We start from the raw sequence: 19,201 nt of genomic DNA, 5'->3' as shown, positions 1-19,201 counted from the left end.
ATCAATCAGTATATTGGAAATTTGCTATAACTTCATTTAGCAAGGACCATGTAATAATTGATGAAATTTCATAGTCAGTCCACTGGTAAGTCAATGTTAGGGATGCATTTGTTCGTTTTTTTACGATCGAGTTAATTAGGTAGATGACAAGAAAGAAGATTAAAACAAATGATATAAAAAGTATATTAAATACTTTTTAAACTTTTAATTATTCTTGAGTTTATATTTAGGTAAAACTGTATAATGTATGTTGAATGTAAAATTTAGTGTTATTATATGTGTATATATAGCATGATGAATAATATCTAGAAGCTCAAAACTAATGAATTAGACGCTTATATAATGGTGGAAATACGTATGCATTCGCCAATCCGCATATAGGTTAGTGACAAAACTTAAATCGTGTAAACCTTCTTTGATAAATTAGACGTACACATAGCAAAATAACATGTTACAAAAAAATCACGCGTCTTATAAGAGTTGAAAGCAAATAAAATTGTTGAAAAGTGATATGTTATGTTACCTCATTGTTAGATTCTTATTTTCCATTTACTTCATTGTTACGTTAAATTTTTTTAAAATTTTTTATATTTTATTGTTTTTTAAAATGAATTTGAAAGTAAAGAGTTTCACATAAATACAAGAAAATAAAGGTTAGCAAATTTCAAGAAGTATAGTTTCTATAGATATTTGTTGAAGATGCGATAATTATTCGTTTTAGCATTCTTTTTTTTTACGTGTTCGATTCAATAACAAACCCAAACAGTAATGTAATTTCTCGATCTACGCTATTGACAATCCGTTCGACACACATCACATTTTTTGAACCAGGACACATATATAATCATCCAAGAATAGTGCTATCTCTTGTTTCATGATTTGGTCTAAAGATTCTTCGGTAGGGTTTATTTATGCTTAGACCTACAAGAAACAAAAGACAAGCTAGAGTATAAGTAGGCTATAATAATTGTATATAAATTGTTCTGAAGTAACAGATTCATGATTTAAAAATCAAATCAAGCCCATCAATTTGGCTTTGAAACGCTTTCTGTCAAAATGGACAAGACATGACTTCCTTCGTGTCTTTCGTATTAGAACCAACCATCTAAAAGCCCTCTTCCTTTTTTTTTTTTTTTTGTCTTCTATTTAATTTACCAAATCATAGGAATTTAATAATTAGATGAATAAAGGATCGGAATAAAAAGTTCTATCGCACATTGTAAAAGCAAAAAGAAGACCAAAATCTTGGTTGAAATTGGTGTTTGAAAGATCTCATTCACGTGATCACTTCTTCACTCAATCGTCGAATTGAAAGATCTTTGTGATATTAACATACGTGATGATGTTATTTTGGTTAAAGACTAACATGTTTTTTTTTTTTTTTTTTTTTAAAAGACTAACATGTGATTTTTGATAATCAAACCTAGAAATACAAAACGAAAATAAAAGGAAGAAGATGATGATACATGCAATTAACGAATTCAAATCCTCCGTTTAAGAGCTTTGATTTTGGTTAGAAACCTTCTGCAGTTTATTTTAGATATGGAAAATTAGTTTAGATCAATGCAACTAAGAATAATTGTGTAAAACAGAAAAATATGAAATCGCAAGTGAAGTTATAAATCAAGGTTTAATTTTTAACCGAGTTTGTAGTGTTTTATTCGGTTTTATCTCAAGATACTTTTACTATCTAGAGTCTTTTCAGGTTTAACATGTGAAAATGATGCAAAAATTGGGTCAAATGGTAAAAAGATAAAGTTTCTCGAACAAGAAATTTTACCGGTCCATTAAATATCAGGCTAGACTGGTCCACTCTTCAAAACTTCAGACCCGTCTGAGCAGACCATCCTTCACCAAGCCATAAGGCCGGTCCCAAAGATCGGTTTCGTCTAAACCCGAAACACATTCTCATAGCCATCCAATCCAACATAATCAAGGTTTAATTTTTAACCGAGCATTTGTGTTTATCTTATTGTTTTTATTCGGTTTCATTTCTTAAGATATTTTTAGTATCCAGAGTCTTTTCAGGTTAAACATGCGAAATGACGAAAACTTAAGTCAAATGGTAAAAGATAGTTTCTCGAACAAGACATTATACCGGTCTATGAATTTTCAGGCTAGACTGGTCCACTCTTCAAACTTCAGACTCTGAGCAGACGAATTCCAAGAGCACCCATCTCGGAACACTCAATCCTTCACCAAGCCTCCCATTCAAGCCATAAGGCCGGTCCCAAAGGCCGGTTCGCCTAATAAGAACGCGTCCGGGAAGAGAAGCACCTTTCAAGACCGGACTAGTACACCAAAACCAGTTCCTTTGCACCAGACGCGTCACTCCTCCTGAAGTCTCATCCAAATAGACTGAATCCAACAGACCGGTCCCAACTCCTTCACAGGGACTAGTTGAGTGTTAGAAAAAAGAGAAAGTTTTCCTAATCCGGTTGGGACTCTGCCAAACTACCGACTCTAGTTAAAGATATAGGCCTATAATATTTTGTTTTCAACAACTTTAGACGTACAATTCAATAACTTTTCTTAGTTTCGTTGTTGAGTTTCAAAGAAGACCATTTCATGTTCTAATATTTAGATAAGATTTCCAAACACTCGTTTTTAATATTGTCGATTTATTTATGCATTATTCTTTATACTTATTTTAAATTTTTTGCACCAATTATGAGTAGTTTCATAATTGGATTTTAGGGATTCAAAAAAGATTTCATGAATCATTAGTTTAGAATTATTTGATTTGGGAATCATCTTAAGAGTAATATTTCTATTGTTGATCACCTAATGCAGTATAAGTGGTAGATTAATTGTTGGAAAAATATCGATGAGCAAAACATCCTAGCCAACAAAAGCATTGTTTAGAAAGTTTTGTAAACCTATCAAACTAAAATGTTTATAAGTAAATAATTTCATGAAATCCAAACGAGAGTGTAGGCTAATACTACACTGACACTATGACACTGACACTAGATTAGGCTTGTTTATCGGTTTGATTTCTGAATGAGTTCTTACAATTCCCTATTGATAAATTCTGGTTTAGTTAATTCATGGTACATGGAGATTTCTCTGATGATAAATGTACATGTTAATTTAGCCTTGATTTTTAATTTATTTTACTTATAATACTCGTCCATAATATTCACCACGCAACAAAAACCATATACAATATTTTGTTTTACCTTAATTCAAATCATAAAGATTTGTAGTGCGTGTCTAATAGTTTATGTGCGTGGATTTGATCCCCAAACATTGTTGTGATTGCATGTGCATTTGTAGTAGTTTTTAGGGTTAAAATGCTAAAATCACGAAGTGTCCAATCAATGGAGGTCCGACTTAATTTGCTGCCTAAAACAAAAAAAATTCTTTTTGCCCCATTATAAACCAGTTGAAAACAAAATTTGCAGAAAACTGTAAAGTAAAGACTTGAACTAATCACCTCTTACTTAAGGGAAATATGAGGACTTACCCATCTCTCCCACAATAGCCTGTTTGAAGATGATGCTCCTAAATTGTTTTATAGTTACCTACTACCTAAATCCTTTGTTTCATGGGCTTTAACTTAAAAGTCGGACAAGTGTCTAGTAAGACCATATTTGTAATATGCTTGTTCTTACTAAATTCTGGTATGTGGTCATAACATTTCAGGTTATCATGACTTCCACACTCGAAAGACATTCTCATAGCCATCCAATATAATCATGGATGCACACTACCACACAACTTGCAATAGTTCAATAGATGGTCGATTCAGAACTTTTTAGTTAACAACAAAAAATGAAAAAATATGATCTCTTAATTATAACTAATAAGGGTGTCAAAATGGCTAAACCAACTTATATTGAAATGGATTTGGTACTTAATGGATGATGAGTAAACTCAACTCATTTAGAAAATGCTCTCGAACAACCCATAACATATAAAGTTAATGGATTAATTATTAGAATATGGGCTTCCAACTCAAAACCAATTGGCAATGAGTGGAGTGGCCCATATCCCTTCCAACTTCCGATGTGGGACATTATGTCCTAATACGCCCCCTCGAGATGATGGCTCTTTGGCCATTAATCTTGGAATGTTCGGGCTTAGATCGACGGCATCAATTTTGGGCCTTGTCGATGATTGGACCATCTTTGGGTCGGATCGGGTTGGACATGTGTGGATCGGGCTCTGATACCATATTCATATCCCTTATATATTACTTAGGATCCCTTCCAACTTCCGATGTGTGACATTATGTCCTAATATTAATGTTTAAATAAGTTGATCCATAAAATAATTAATAATTATCATACTACCATCATCATCATCATCATCATCATCATAATAATCATCATCATCATCATCATCATTATTGTAACACTTCTCTCCCACAATTGTGGGCCTTTTTGTTTTGACATCTGGATTACGCCCATCTGATTGGTAAGCCACAAAAACGTCAAAGCTTAGTCATTGTTGGCACATGTATATGTAAATATATAAGCATCTCTTTCTCTGTTAAGATAAGTAAAACCTAGCCGTTTTTGCCGAGAGAAAAAAATAAAGAGAAAGAATTGTCGTGAGCCTTTGCTATCGCCGTCATCGTCTTGTTCGTGTCTCTTCCACCACTGATCTTGTTGTGTTTTCCCAACGACCACGTTGCCTTGGTTGGAGAAGAAGAGAAGGATGGGAAGAGATTGGTTGTGACGGAGAAAATGGAAGCGGAGATGGAGGAGACGTCACAGATCTTTAACCGTTCATCACCGGAACCAATGGCAATGGAGATGACAGATGAGATCATTTCAAAATGATGGCAAAGCACTGATGAGTCTATTTCGTAGCCAATCAGAGATGGTGGTATTGAGATCAGTTGAAGGGAAGAAAAAGAAAGAAGAAGAAGGGAAAAGAGGAAGGAGGAAGAACAGTTTCAAGAGGGTGGTTTGAAGGGACAATTCCCATAGTGAATCAGATGACGAGTAAGACGTCTATGGAAAGCTCTCAAGTCTCAATGCCATGAATCCCCAGCAACTGACGGAGTTTGAATCAGAGTTATATTCAAGAAGTTATGAGTGTTTCTTCTTGTACAAGTAACTGCAGAAACTGTTCAAATCTGTGTTAAGTATGAACCAGAAAACAGTTCCGAGATGGGTTATTGATGGCAATGTTTGGAGGTCGAAAAGATGTCCGATCGGGACGAAATTTGGCGGAGAGCTTCATGGTACTACTGGCTAGATAATCAACGGTGGTATATAACGGTTAGTTCTTGACTTATGCATATGTTTCCGAGACAGTTTTGTGTGGAGTAAATTATGACGAGTTTGTATTGTTGGTTGGGTAAATGAGCTCGGTTTGAGTTGTAACTTTGCAGGAGCTTTAGGAATCATGGAATTATGTCTTGGTTTATGGAAAACCAAGTTGGAAGTCAATATTATGACGTTCAAGGCAAGCTAGCAATTTTTAAAATGAATAGAAAGGAGAAGTGAGTCTTTATCTTCCATAAGCCAAGGTGAGGGTGGTATTTGCGAAGCATAATATCATTTTCTTTTGTTATGTTCCTTGACGCATGATGTGTAGGCTTAGATCTAATTGTATATGATAAGATTATCTGAAATTATGACTTGATGATTGTTGAGTTTGATATGTATTTGTATGATGTTTGATAATGTGATGTTATGTATGTTATGTTAAGTATGAGTATGTATGTATGATGTATGTATGACTGGAGATTATCGAGCTATGGGCCATGGTCTCCCTAGTAGTGTGGACAGTGATGGGCCGACGGGTTACATGTTGGTCAAGAAAGGCTGACGAGCCCGGATGGCATGAGAGTGTCTGAGCCACGAGGGCCAGCCTCCACTCACGAGGTTCTAGTCGTCACGAGGATGACTGGACCTAACGATACGTATGTGTGTGTTAGTATGGATAAGATAGTTGTTATGAATGTGATGTTAGAAGTTAAAGCATTGTAGGTTGATTGTTGTGTCTAAGTTTATATGTTATGATGATGGTTGTATAGCTTTAGAAAGTGTTATATGTTTCAGTGAGCAGAGTTGATTCCCCTCACTGAGTATTTTTTGCTCACCCTTTTTTTTTTTTTTTTCCTTAGGTGAGTAAGCTTCAGGAGTTGTGTGCAATGTTTTGCTCGTGTATGAAGTTTAAAGAAAACGTTTTGGCAAGATCGGATGAATAACATGCTATCTTGACCTGTATAGCGGGACATGTGTTACAATAATCATCATCATCATTATATTCAGTATACACAATAAATTGAGATTATGCTCGGTTTGGTTTGGTTTTCAAAATAGATTAATTTGTGATCGTTCGTTCTTTTGTGAACTCATCAACTCATTTTAACCCAACTCATTACAACCCAACTTATAAAACTCATAACTATTTTGACTCATTAACTCATTAAGACTCAAATTTCCAGCTCAATGGATTCATGGGTTGTAGTTGGATTGGGTTAACCCATAGATTTAAATCCACTTTAACACTCCTATATGCACCATATGCATGATTAAATCTTATCTTTTGTATTTATAAATTATATGAATGCGTATGTAGCTAATACAAATATTTATTCTGGTTAGAAAATTATAGTACTTTTAAAACAAATGTAATTAAAGAAAATAAATTGATTGAAAATAGCTGAAACTCAGAAACAAAAATTACAGTAAATTATCATTAACATTATATGATTATTAACCACAAAGTCGTTCCTTTCTATAATTCCAAAATAGAATTATTTATAGTAACAAAAAAAAACCTTAGTTAAATGGGAAAAATTCAAAAAAAATTACACGTTTTGAACAATAAAAATTTCATTTTTTAATTTTTACTGGCGAAAATAATTTCAACTTATTTGTTTTGGCGCATCAGTCTTAATTCTTATGTACCTTTACTTGGTTGAAATAGTTTCAGTATTATTCAAATTTTAATTTAAAGGAGTGTTAAGTTTGACTACCGTTGGCAAAAATCAATACCAAATTGATGACTTATTTAGTCAAAACAAGTAAGGTTATGAACTTTGTTTCTTTGACATATTGTTTCTTGTGAATAAGTTATTATTTACGTTTAGTTGACCTCAATTAGCTCAATGTTACTCCCTCCCTTATTTTATAAGTGATGTTTTAAGCTTCTAATTTTGTTCTTAAATAGATGATGTTTTTAATTTTCAATACAAAATTAATTACTTTTTTTTTATTGGTTTTGACGATTTAGATTATGTAGATTGTTTTTTCATTGGTTGATTAGATAATAAATGATGTTTTAATTTAAAAATAAATAAAAATTAAATAATTTCTTAATCTATATGCATTCTCCTAAAACTTCACTTATAAAAGAACGGAGGGAGTTTTAAATTTAATTGAGTGTTAAGTTTGATTATCGTTGGTTCTAATGCGGAAAAATTAATTAAAATGATGATAATAAATCGAAGACCTTTAAAAAAGTTATAGATATTTATTTTTCCCAAAACATTTTATATTGTGAAACAAATTAAAATCTCTTAAACATCGTTATTGTTTTTGTAATGATGATTATTGTTTTTGACAAAGTAAATTTACCTGTTCAAGTGGATTAATTTTTTTTAGATAGCAATTATTGAGTCTAGTTACAAGGTTTTTATTTATTTATAAGAAGTATAGTTACCTAATCCAACTATGATTATCTTTTGTTACACAAAACTTTGGGTATATATAGTTTACTGATTAAACTTTATATTTTGCAAAAATAAAGTTTACCTTTACAAATAAAGTTATGTTTATAGAAATTAACTATATTATCCTTAGTTAAATGGGCAAAGTAAAAAAATCTCAACATACGCGCTTTGGCCAGTAAAAATTCCCATCTTAAGTAATTTGGCAAATTAAAATCTAATTTTTTCTCTTTCCGAAAATCATTATCAACTTCAATGTTTTGGCGAATTACTTCTTAATTAGATCTACTTGACCTGAATTAATTCAATATAATTTAAATTTAATGGAGCGTTAAGTTTGACTACCGTTGTCTCTAATTTGGAAAAATCAATTAAAAATGATGATTTAGGTGGTCAAAATGAATAAGTTGATGAATTTTTTAATAATTATATATAGTTAAATTATTTTTAAAAAAATCTTATATTGTAAAACAAAATAAAATATGTCAAACATTCTATAATATGAAACAAATAGAGTATATTATTTTGACAAAGTAAGTTTACCATTCGATCATGGATTATTATTTTTTAGATAGCAATTAAGGAGTCTAGTACAAGTTTTTATTTATTTATAAAATAGTTACCAACTCCAAGTAAGATTTTTTTTGGTTATTCAAAACTTTGGGTATATTTTACTGATTAAACTTTATATTTACAGATTACAGTTGTCCTTTATTATAATTTTAAAATAGAACTATTTTTATAGCAACTAACTATATATCAAATGGGAAAAGGTTAAGGGGGTGTTATTAGTTTGTTAATTTGTAAATCCATATAGAATTTGAAAATTTCTATTAATTATGAAATCAAGATATATGGATTTTGAAATAACATGTGTTTACCCATGGATTTGAATCCTTCTATTTTTCTCTTTCAATTCCATTCAATTCCATTTAAAACATAATTTGGATTCTCAAATCCAAAAACAAATGACTAAACGAATAACATAAGATTTTAACTAGTATTTATAAATCATAGAACCAATAACACATGAATTTAATTAGGATTTTAAAATCAATGATTGAATAACAAATGATTTTTGTTTGGATTTCTAATTCCATATAAATCTATGAACCAATAACCCCTCCTAAAATATCTCAACTTATGCATTTTGGCCAGTAAAAATCCCAACTTACGGAATTTGGCCGGTAACAATCCAAACTTACGCAATTTGGCCAATAAAATATCTCAATATTTTTACTGCCAAAAATAGTTATCAACTTATTTGTTTTGGCGAATAAATTCTTATTTAGGTTTAATCTACCTCAATTAGTTCAATGTTATTCAAACTTAATGGAGTACTAGATTATAACCCGCGGTACACCGCGGGACTATAATTTTTTTTAACTATATTTTTTTTAAAAAATAAAAATTTAATTTGATTAGTAGATTAAAAATATATATGATTTAATGTTTTGTATTTTTTAAATGTACAATTCTTATATCTATATATTTTTAGTGTACAATTACTATGTTTAATTTTTACTGTTTAAAAATATAGAAACAATAACATACAGTTCATTAAGTTAAAATCTAGATTATAACTATATAATTTAAATTTAAATTATATTTATTTTGTTAAAATTGTTTGTTTTGTTTAGTGTTTAAGATAGTATAATTTTATTTTGATTGTTATATCTAGGATTTCACCCGTAGTATACAGTCTCGTATTACTATCGACCCAAACCTGTCCTACCATCTAATACTGTTCAGTGAAATTAAACATATCTAATGGATTTCACCCGTGGTATACCGTCTCGTATTACTATCGACCTAAACCCGTCATACCATCTAACCCTGTTCAGTGAAATTAAACATTATTTTCTTATTTTTGTTTTAATAATACTTTGATTTAAAAGATATATAATTCATATCAATTTAAAAGTTTTCTTTCAAATAGTTATTTAATTGTTGTAAATTTCATATATTATAATATTATAAATCCGTCATACCATCTAATCCTGTTCGGTGAAATTAAACATTAGTTTTTGTTTGAATAATAATTTTATTAAAACATTTATAATTCAAATCAATTTAAAGTTTTATTTCAAATGATTATTTAATTTTTATAGATTTCACATATTATATATATTCTAAACATTTTTTCCGTTAAATATTTTAAACGTTTAATAAACTTTAAATAACTATAATATTTATCTTTCAATAAAGTATAATATTAACAATGTCCTAAAATTTCTCCTTTTCTTAAGTAGTTAGAATTGATGGAAATATATTAGATAAAGAAATGCTAGTAATTAAGAATCTTAATTAATTGATAATAATTAATGCCAATGGCATTCTTTGTAAATAAGTTGCAATTTGAGGATTTATTTCATAAAATGTTGCAAAAATGTATATATAATATAGATATAGATTAAGTTTGATTATTGTTGGCTCTAATTTGGCAAAATCAATTATACGCATTTTTGCCAATACAAATCCTTACTTAGGCAAAATCCCAACTTACGCAATTTGGCCCAATACAAATCCTAACTTACGTAATTTGGCCAATAAATATCTCAGTATTTTGACTTCCAGAAATAGTTTTCAACTTATATGTTTTGGCAAATAAATTCTTATTTAGGTTTACTTGACCTCGTTTATTTCAATGTTATTCAAACTTAATGGATTGTTAAGTTTGATTACTATTGGCTCTGATTTGGCAAAATAAATTATACGCATTTTGGCCAATAAAAATCCCAATTTACTCAATTTGGCCTTAAAAAATCCTAACTTACGCAATTTGGCCAATAAAAAATCTCAATATTTTGTCTGCCAAAAACAGTTTTCAACTTATACGTTTTGGCAAATAGATTTTTATTTAGGTTTACTTGATCTTAATTAGTTCATTTGTTATTCAAACTTATGGAGTGTTGAGTTTGATTACTATTAATTTGGGAAAATCAATTAAAAGATTGATGATTTGTTTGCTCAAAACGAATTAGTTGACAACCCTGTAAATAATTATATATATTATATTCTAAGATTATTTTCCTTCATTGAATTAAAAAAATCTTGAACAATATAAAAAATCTAAAACTCGCAATTAATAAAAATCGCAAAAGCTCTAATCGTCTCTCATAAACCTAACTCGTGACTTCAAGATTCGTTGATTAAAATCTTTCGGACCGGTCATCGATGCCGCGGTCCCAATCATCATATCAGAGTCTTAAATCACGTTTTATACACACTTAAACCTCTTAAATCATGAACGAACTTGGCTGTCGCAAAGTGATGGATCTAAAATTGAATTACAAAATTGAATTTTATCATAACGATTATATATAAGGAGAAAACATTAATTAATTAGAGAAAAATAAATTTCATTCATGAGGAAATACAACTACATGTGAAACCAACCCAAACATGTAACTAAAACAAACAGAACTCAAATAATAACTTTTTATTGATAGCTGAAATGACAAAAACTTAACATACGATCAAAGACGGCTCATCACCACTGTTTCTTGTTCAGATCCAAATCATTAGTGGTCTGTTTCATATTCAAAGTACTTTGAATTTGATCTCGAATCTTATCGTAAAATCCAACCGAAGAAGAACCCATCTCGACCACAGGCATGACACTAGATGTTGTAGTGGCAGCAACAGGAACAAGAGCGGAAGATGATTCCTCGTTCCTCTTCAGAATCTCGATCCTATGAATAACATCTTTGAGATATTGTTCAATGACATAAACAAAATCTCGAAGCTCACTTTTTTCGATACGAGAAACCAAAGTTTTGCCACTAAGACAATCAAACATAACGTTCTTCATCTCCAACTCTTTGTTCTCTTTCCACAACTTCTTCCAAGACTCGGTTGCTTTGGTGATCCTCTGCTGGAGAAAGGTCTCCTGGTTCACCATCTTCTTGGTCTTGTCCATCACCGACATCGTCTTCCATTGGGACACAACCTTGTTCGCCGCCTCTCTCGATGGCCACACCTCCGGGTTCTGCTCGTACGCACTGTTGATGATAACACAGATCGGGACGCCACAAAGAGTTCCCAACTCGTGAGCTTTCTTCAAAACACCTTTCTTTCTTTTCTTGAATGTTGATTTTCTTGCTGTTTCATTTTCTATGAAAGCCATTTTCACTTTCTGTCTCGTCATGACTTTTTTTTTGTGTGATATTTTTTGAATGGAGAAGTGCTCTTTATATAGAAGACCTGATTGTTTGAAGTAAGGAAAATTTATCTCAGTTCAAACATATATATATATCATACCTTTTTAGCAATATCAGAATTGGTAATAAGTAAATGGAAAGAAATACATATATCTTTAGAATTAAATTTATTATTCAATTTTTCTTTTTTCTTTTATTTATTTATTTATTTTAAGTTAGGATTTAGAAGTCTAGTTACAAGTTTTTTTGTTTGTTTGTTGAAAGTATAGTTACACTTCAACTGAAGAATTGTCCTTGTTACACAAAACTTTAGGACTTGTATAAAAAAGAGACCTGCGTTATAGACTTTTAGAGCATCTCTATTGGTGACATATTTATATGCTATCTTATTAAGATAATATTAATATTTTAAATACTATTTAATCTAAAATTTTTAATATTAAATTTTCATTAATTATTTTTAAATATATTAATCTTAAACATATTCTTTGTATAAACTATTTTAAAATATATCAAATTACAAATCAAACGATATTAGTTTAAAATTTCTTTTTTACCTTCATCAATATCAGTTAAACTAATATTTATATCTATTAAAACTGATGCATAATAGATTTCGATATAAAGACAGTTTTATTTTATGATTTATAAAATAAATATATCAACATATAAAACTATTTAATTGATATATAATAGAAAGACATGTGTCAGTATCAGAGATTCTCAAGAATTTTGAAAACAATAATATCAGTTAAAGGAATTCCAATGGAGATTCTTTTAGTGCTAATTTTAATAATTTGTATCCATGATCAGTTGACCGTACTATTCTTTCTTTTTCTTGAGATCAATGTTTTTTTATTGTTTGAGATGTTCTTCTAGTTGTTTGAGATTAATGTTACTACTAATAATTACCCACACGTATATCTTACGTGGGAAAAATTTACTTTACAAATATTAGCATTATATTTTCTTGAATGTTATATCATATGTGGAAGCCCACTTGTCCCATTAGTTGACCAAATGTTAATTAATATTTTTACATCTAAAGGTCTGGAAATCTCTAGCGATGTACAATTATAGCCGTTCGCCAGGATTCTACACAGAGAAGTAAATGTCGATCAAAACCATGAAGAAGGAGGTGAAGGAGGTGAGCATGAAGAATGAAGTGAATGAAGTGAAGGAGGTCGTGGATCTAATAAGGGTCGGAAAGAATTGTCCATTGTAAAATCGTTTATGTAACAGTTCTCATAATTTGCAATAAATAATAAATCCAGACAAATAAAAAGAATGTTATATCATATATGTATGAAAAACATATATACATATAATAAAGATAAATTATTACAGAGTTTGAACATACATAAAATAGATATCTAGATGATGTACTTAATTTATATTGCAGTAGATAATCTTGAATGAAAAATCATCTTCTTAAAGAATTTTTCATAATCCATAAATTCTATAAGAATATATTTTCTTAACAAAACAAAAAATAACAAAAATGGTCAATAATCAATTTTAAAAAATGTTTTAAGGGCAAAAAAAAAAGGAAGAGATATTGTTTTTTGGACAAAAGGAAAAGATCTTTAAAACAAATCTTAAGACCTAGGAAACTATTGGTTTGCGTATTTTAATTGATTTGAAAATCTATATAAGATTTATAAAGCCTTGAAAAATCATAATGATTTCAAAAATCGGCCGTCTAGCCGCCTAGGCGCTGATCGGGTGGAGACTGCGGCAATTTTGTCCAAATCGGTGATCCAATTTTTGTCCGCCTAGACCGCCTAGGCGTCCGGCTAGCCCGCCTATACGACGCTTAGCCCAATTTTTTTTTTTTTTTCATTTTTTTTTCTGGATCTAAAATTCAAAACGTCCCACTTATGTTCACAATTTGTATAAAAATCATAAGTTTGACCTTAAATTCTTGTTTTCATGTGTTTAGTGCAATATAAAAAATAATATGATATAATTTTCTTATTTATAATGGATTAATATGTTTCTAAAATATTAAATAGCCTTAAAACTAGTCCCCGATTAATCCCCGTTTAATCTCCGATTTTCTTGCTAGGCGCTAGCGCCTAGCGATTTTTTGAACATGGGCAGATGTGCATAATAGAGATGGCCAAAAGGACCTCCATCAACCGCCTGTTGCGGTAGATCGTCAGCTGACTCTTGGGGATTACAATAGGCCAAACCTGGGGAAAACGGCCAAAATCAACCCCAACTATTTCCATGCGGCTTTTTTCAACCCAAACTCTGACCCCCTGCACTTATCAACCCAAACCCACATAAATTTCAAATAACAAACATGAACTACGTAACCGTTAGCCAATTTCAACATATTTTTTTTAGTATTTGTTAATGTCGATTAGAATTGTTAAGTCGTAATTATCAGTTTTTTTGTATATGAATCATTCATTTTATTCAATTGGTTAAAGGTTACATAATTCATGTTTGTTATATTAGATAATAACATGTATATGTTAAAATTGGCTAATAGTTACATAGTTCAGGTTTGTTATTTGAAATTTATGAGGGTTTGGATTGATAACTGCAGGGGGTCAGACTTTGGGTTGAAAAAGACCGCATGAAAATAGTTGGGGTTGATTTTGGCCGTACCTCCCCCATTCAAGAGAAACGATTTCGAGCTAAAACCGCCCTACTTCACTCTTGTGGGACAACATCCTTTCTATGGCTTATCTCATGACAACCAATGGACCATATCGAGCGCTTTGAGGATTTGGTATCTAGCATAAAGGCTAATGGAGTTTCAGATGACTACCTTCTCTGCAAGCTCTTCCCATACTCACTTGTTCTTGGCTGAAGCAGTTGAAGGCAGGGCCCTTGACTAGCTGGAGGAAAATCAAGGTACTCTTTTTAAACAACTTCTATGATGATGGTAAGTCTGAAGAATTTTGCAACAAGCTATCTATATTCACTCAATGACCAGCATAAGCATTTAAAGCTGGTTGGGTCAGATTCAAGGAGTACCAATGCGATTGCCCGCATCACGGTTTCAGTGAGGTTCAGCTCATCGGTACATTTTTCAGAGGAGTTGATTGGAGATATCAGATGGCTCTAGATGGTGCAAGCAATAGTAACTTTAACACTAGGTACCCTGCAGATGCTGTAGCTTTGATTGAGATTCTTGCCTGTTGCAACAGCACGAAGAACGCAGACTTCGAAAGGAAGAAGATTGCAAGAGCGATTACAGCAAGTCAGTTTGCAGAGGTCAATACCAAGTTGGATTCAGTTCACAGCCTCCTCACGGGTAACAAAGCTGTTCACTTTGCCAAAAGAAGAGTCTGAGGAAGGAGTATTCTACATTGATGGCCAGGGATATCGAAAATTCAGTACTCAACAGGGTAACTTCGGTGGTCAGCGGCTTACAGAGAATTCTGAACAACAATAATTTTAACAACAGACCAGCGTTTCAGAAGACATATCCACAAAGTAGTAGCTTCCAGAGAACCTAAGGGAACACAACCTACCAAAACCCCCTACACCCACTCCTGAGAGTAAGATGGAGACAATGCTTGAGAAGATTCTAGAGGATCAGACGAAGCTTACAGTTGTGTTCAACGAGAAGTTTGATGCCATCTATTCTGATTTGAATGGCAAGATTGACACTTTGAACAATCACATGAAGAAACTCGATGTTCAATTTGCTCAAATTACCGCAGCTGTTAAGAGACAAGATGGTGTTCTTCCTGGCATGCCTGATACTAATCCAAAAAGAGCCTGTAATGCTATTCTAGTTCGAGATGGAGACGACGTTTGGGAAGAATTAGATACAGAGGACGAGCTTGAGCTCGCTGCTACAAAGCAAGTGTCGACCGACAACTGATCGTGGGATTGCATAAAACACCAAGTGTTCAAGAGCTGTTCCCGAGCCATACACGGCACCTCGTCCCCGCCATCCACGCCTTGATCAGCAGAGGTATTGCTCATCTCCTCCTCATCCTTACACTTCTTCAATTCATACCACTTCTGTAACGACCCGGTTTCGCAATCAAATCAAGAAGCCCAAACCGAGCTCGTTAATGATTTAAAACCAAGTGAAAACCTAGTGATCACATGTGCATATAAAAGGAGAACGCAAACTCCACGTCAAGTCACATAAATCCTAACTCGTCAACCACGCACCACTCAAACCACCTGAGATCATTGTTGTGTTCAGCCGGAGCCACTGCGTGAATCGTCCTCACCGGAGAGATCTGTGCCACTCCGTCGTTCAAGCCGTCAAGCAGATCGTAGAGCAGATCCATCGTGGAAACTTGCCGAGAAAGGTAATTGGCCAAACCCTTGTCCCATGGCTCGTGTTTGTTGTTGTTTTGGGTGGCTGTGATTATTAAACCATGACCTAACCAAGTCTAAATATGTATAGTCAGTGACGGAGCCAAAAAAATTGTTTATAGGGGTCAAATTTTTTTTTGTATATACAAAATTATATCAACTTTATTAGAAAAAAATAAAAATATCATCACAACTATACTATATATTGTAATCGATTTATTATTGTCTCGTTTGCCACAATTTAGCTTATATTTTCAATTGAAAAACTAAACAATCATTGAAATGATATCAACGAGACGATTATACGAAGTCGTTTTCACAATATTCATAGAAAAAAAATCAATAATAGTTTTAAAAGTCAATAAATCAAAAGATGAGATTTTTCTTAATATACGAGCAAAATCATCAAAACATTTTAGTTCAAATTAAAATATATATAAAGTTTTACCTAAATGTTATTTTAAAGTGATTTTCAATGGATAATGGTGATTATAAAAAGAAGAAAATAGGAAAAATCCTAAAGTAACGAGAGATATAGTTATTAGGTTGAAGTTGAATTCATTCATGTTTTTATTTTAGATTTATTTGTATATTTATTTGTAAAGTTTAACTCTTAGCTTAATACTCCCTCCGTATTTGAATAAATGTCGTTCTAGCATTTTTTCTGTGTTTTTAATTAGTTGTCATTTTAACAACTTTTGCATAAAATTTCCTAAATTATCCCCAATTAATTGATCATAATTAATCAGTCTAAATTACCAAAACTACAGATACGAATCGATTTTCATAAAATTCTGTGCCCTTTCTTAATTGATTTAAAAAATATAAAATATAATTGTAAATAATCGTTTCTCATAAGGTTAGTTTTGTAATTCTGTGCCCTTTCTTAATTCACCCAAAAACAGTTGAAACGACATTTTTTCAAATACAGAGGGAGTATTTAGTATAAATTAATATAAAATTTTTTTAGTATATATATATAGATATATATTTAGTAGTTTGCTCTTAAATTAAAATTTGATGGGGGTCAATTTTTATTTTGTAATGGGGTCAATTTACAATTACCAATCAAAATTTAGCTAGGTTTAAAAAATCCATGGGTGTCAATTGACCCCATGCTATAACCCTATCTCCGCCACTGTGTATAGTTGAAATTCCGTATCTGAAACCTATATTCGAGAGTACCTAACTGTGTCGTTAGGTGGTGGTATGGGTTGTGATGATTTTAAGATTAATAACTTGGGTCTGGTTATTGATCGGAAGTTTTAGCATCGTCACGTGAAGTTGATCGCTGGGGTTTTGTTGAAATGGTCGATGTCTAGGTTGATTCATTGGGATGAAATTGTTGGTTAACTATTAAACCCAGAATTTGGACCAATCTAAACCAGAAATCCTTGTGTTGTCAAAGTCCAGAACTGGAACGTACGGGAACTACGTCGTAAATGAGCTGCAGATCACGTGGGACTGAATTGTTGTGCTTGTTGTAGCAAACAATAGGTTGGTTCAGTTATTGGTTTATTAGAAATCGTTGGTTAATTGTTAAACCGAGAGTGAGGAAGTCGAGTTATTGAACCAAAAGTCAACGTTGGACCCTTGATTTGTTTTGTGTTGGTATCAAGTAGTAAACCGAGCTCAATTGTGTGTCGTATTTGTAAGTGTTAAGGGAATAATATTAATTTTTAAGTTTGGTTTGATTTAGTTATTAAACCATTTTTAAATAATTTAATATAGGAGATACCGAACCATTTTAATCAAGTTATATTATTTGGTTTGATAATTAAATTTAATCATAGATTATTAATGGAAAATAATCTTTGATTGGTTTGTCTAAACCGTTTTAGATTGAGATCGTTGATGAACCAGTTCTATTGTTGCTAGTCGTAATCCGTGAAATCTAACCGAGTTTATAAGGTGAGGGCGGGATCTGTGGAAACATAGTATCACCTTTCGACTCTTGTACTTAAGTTCATTTGTATAGGATCAGACATTGGGTGCTGCTTGTTAAAATGTTAGGAATTATATGATAAAATATTATAATACGTGTTGTGTGATTTTATCCGATAGGTTGTTAGCATGATATGCATGTTGATTTGCTTGACGTCTTAAAGACGTACTTTTAAAATAAATGTGAAAGATATTAAATGATAAATATATATAAATTATAATAAAAGAGAAGATATGAGATTGAGGATATTGGACACTGTAATGGGGGCGACGGGTACATTACAGGTCATTAACCACTGACGACCAATAAGGGGAACGATCGAGCTAAAGCCCGTGGTCTTCCATATATAGGCTTGAGTAGCCATGAGTTAATGAGGCGTAAGTAGCCACAAGTTAAAATACTTAAAACTAACAAAGAAAACTAAATATCTTGCGATGAGCAAGATGAATACTTGATTGTTATAGCTTGTTACGAAAATGTAGGCTATATGCTTGTTGTTTGATTCTATGCTCATGAATGGAAGTTGTGTGAAAGTATAATTGTGATGTTGTGTTTCGGTGGACAGTTTTGACCATCTCACCGAGTAATTAATTACTCACCTTTTTTTTCCTTTTTCCCCAGGTGAGAGTGAGAATGTTGAGTAGCTATCTCGTTTGTGGTGTATTCCGGAATATGAAATGATAATTTGAGTAAGTGGATTTGAGGAAAAAATAAGTAAGGCGAAAACGCACTATTTCAAGGTTGAGAGAGACGGGCGTGACAACTTCTATATCTTCAAACAAAGCTTCATAGGTAAACGAGTCACGAGATTCTCAAGTGCTTGTTTCTTCTGTTGTTGATGCAGGAAAAGAAACAAAGGACACTGCAACTCCTACAAGCTTCCTTGGACATGAGCACGCTTCTAACGCTTACACTCCACCATGGATGGCAAGGCGTCGGTCTTCTGAGAAGTCTTCCAATACTTCTCCAGCTCCACCTAGATCTTGAGCTCCACCACAGTCAAGTTAATGACTGAAAACAAGCCTTTAGTGAGAGGCAACCCACTGGTATGTTTTTCGTTTTTCTTTCACTTTATTTTTATTATTTTTATCTATCTATTTTTCGCCAACCTCGGATTTGAATAATGTCACTGGGAACAGTGTCGTTTAAGTCTGGGGGAGG

The 19,201-nt window shown here is 32.1% G+C and overlaps 1 protein-coding gene across 1 annotated transcript; it reads right to left on the bottom strand.

Annotated features, from left to right (window-relative positions):
• Positions 1 to 10,981: 10,981 nt before the first annotated feature.
• On the bottom strand, positions 10,982 to 12,007 carry LOC110227820 (agamous-like MADS-box protein AGL80). The gene has a single exon (XM_021023529.1). It carries the CDS (start codon positions 11,784 to 11,786, stop codon positions 11,130 to 11,132), a length of 657 nt encoding a protein of 218 aa, XP_020879188.1. The 5' UTR covers positions 11,787 to 12,007; the 3' UTR covers positions 10,982 to 11,129.
• Between the last annotated feature and the right edge of the window lie 7,194 nt (positions 12,008 to 19,201).

This window comes from Arabidopsis lyrata (genome assembly GCF_000004255.2).
Source record: "Arabidopsis lyrata subsp. lyrata unplaced genomic scaffold ARALYscaffold_6, whole genome shotgun sequence".
Lineage (NCBI taxonomy): Eukaryota > Viridiplantae > Streptophyta > Magnoliopsida > Brassicales > Brassicaceae > Arabidopsis > Arabidopsis lyrata.
The sequence above is the reverse complement of the archived record's forward strand: the minus strand, read 5'-3'. Positions and strand labels throughout refer to the sequence as shown.

What these genes read in the sequence shown, in the direction of transcription:
- LOC110227820 (XM_021023529.1), bottom strand. Translation starts at nt 11,786, where the DNA reads ATGACGAGACAGAAAGTGAAAATGGCTTTCATAGAAAATGAAACAGCA.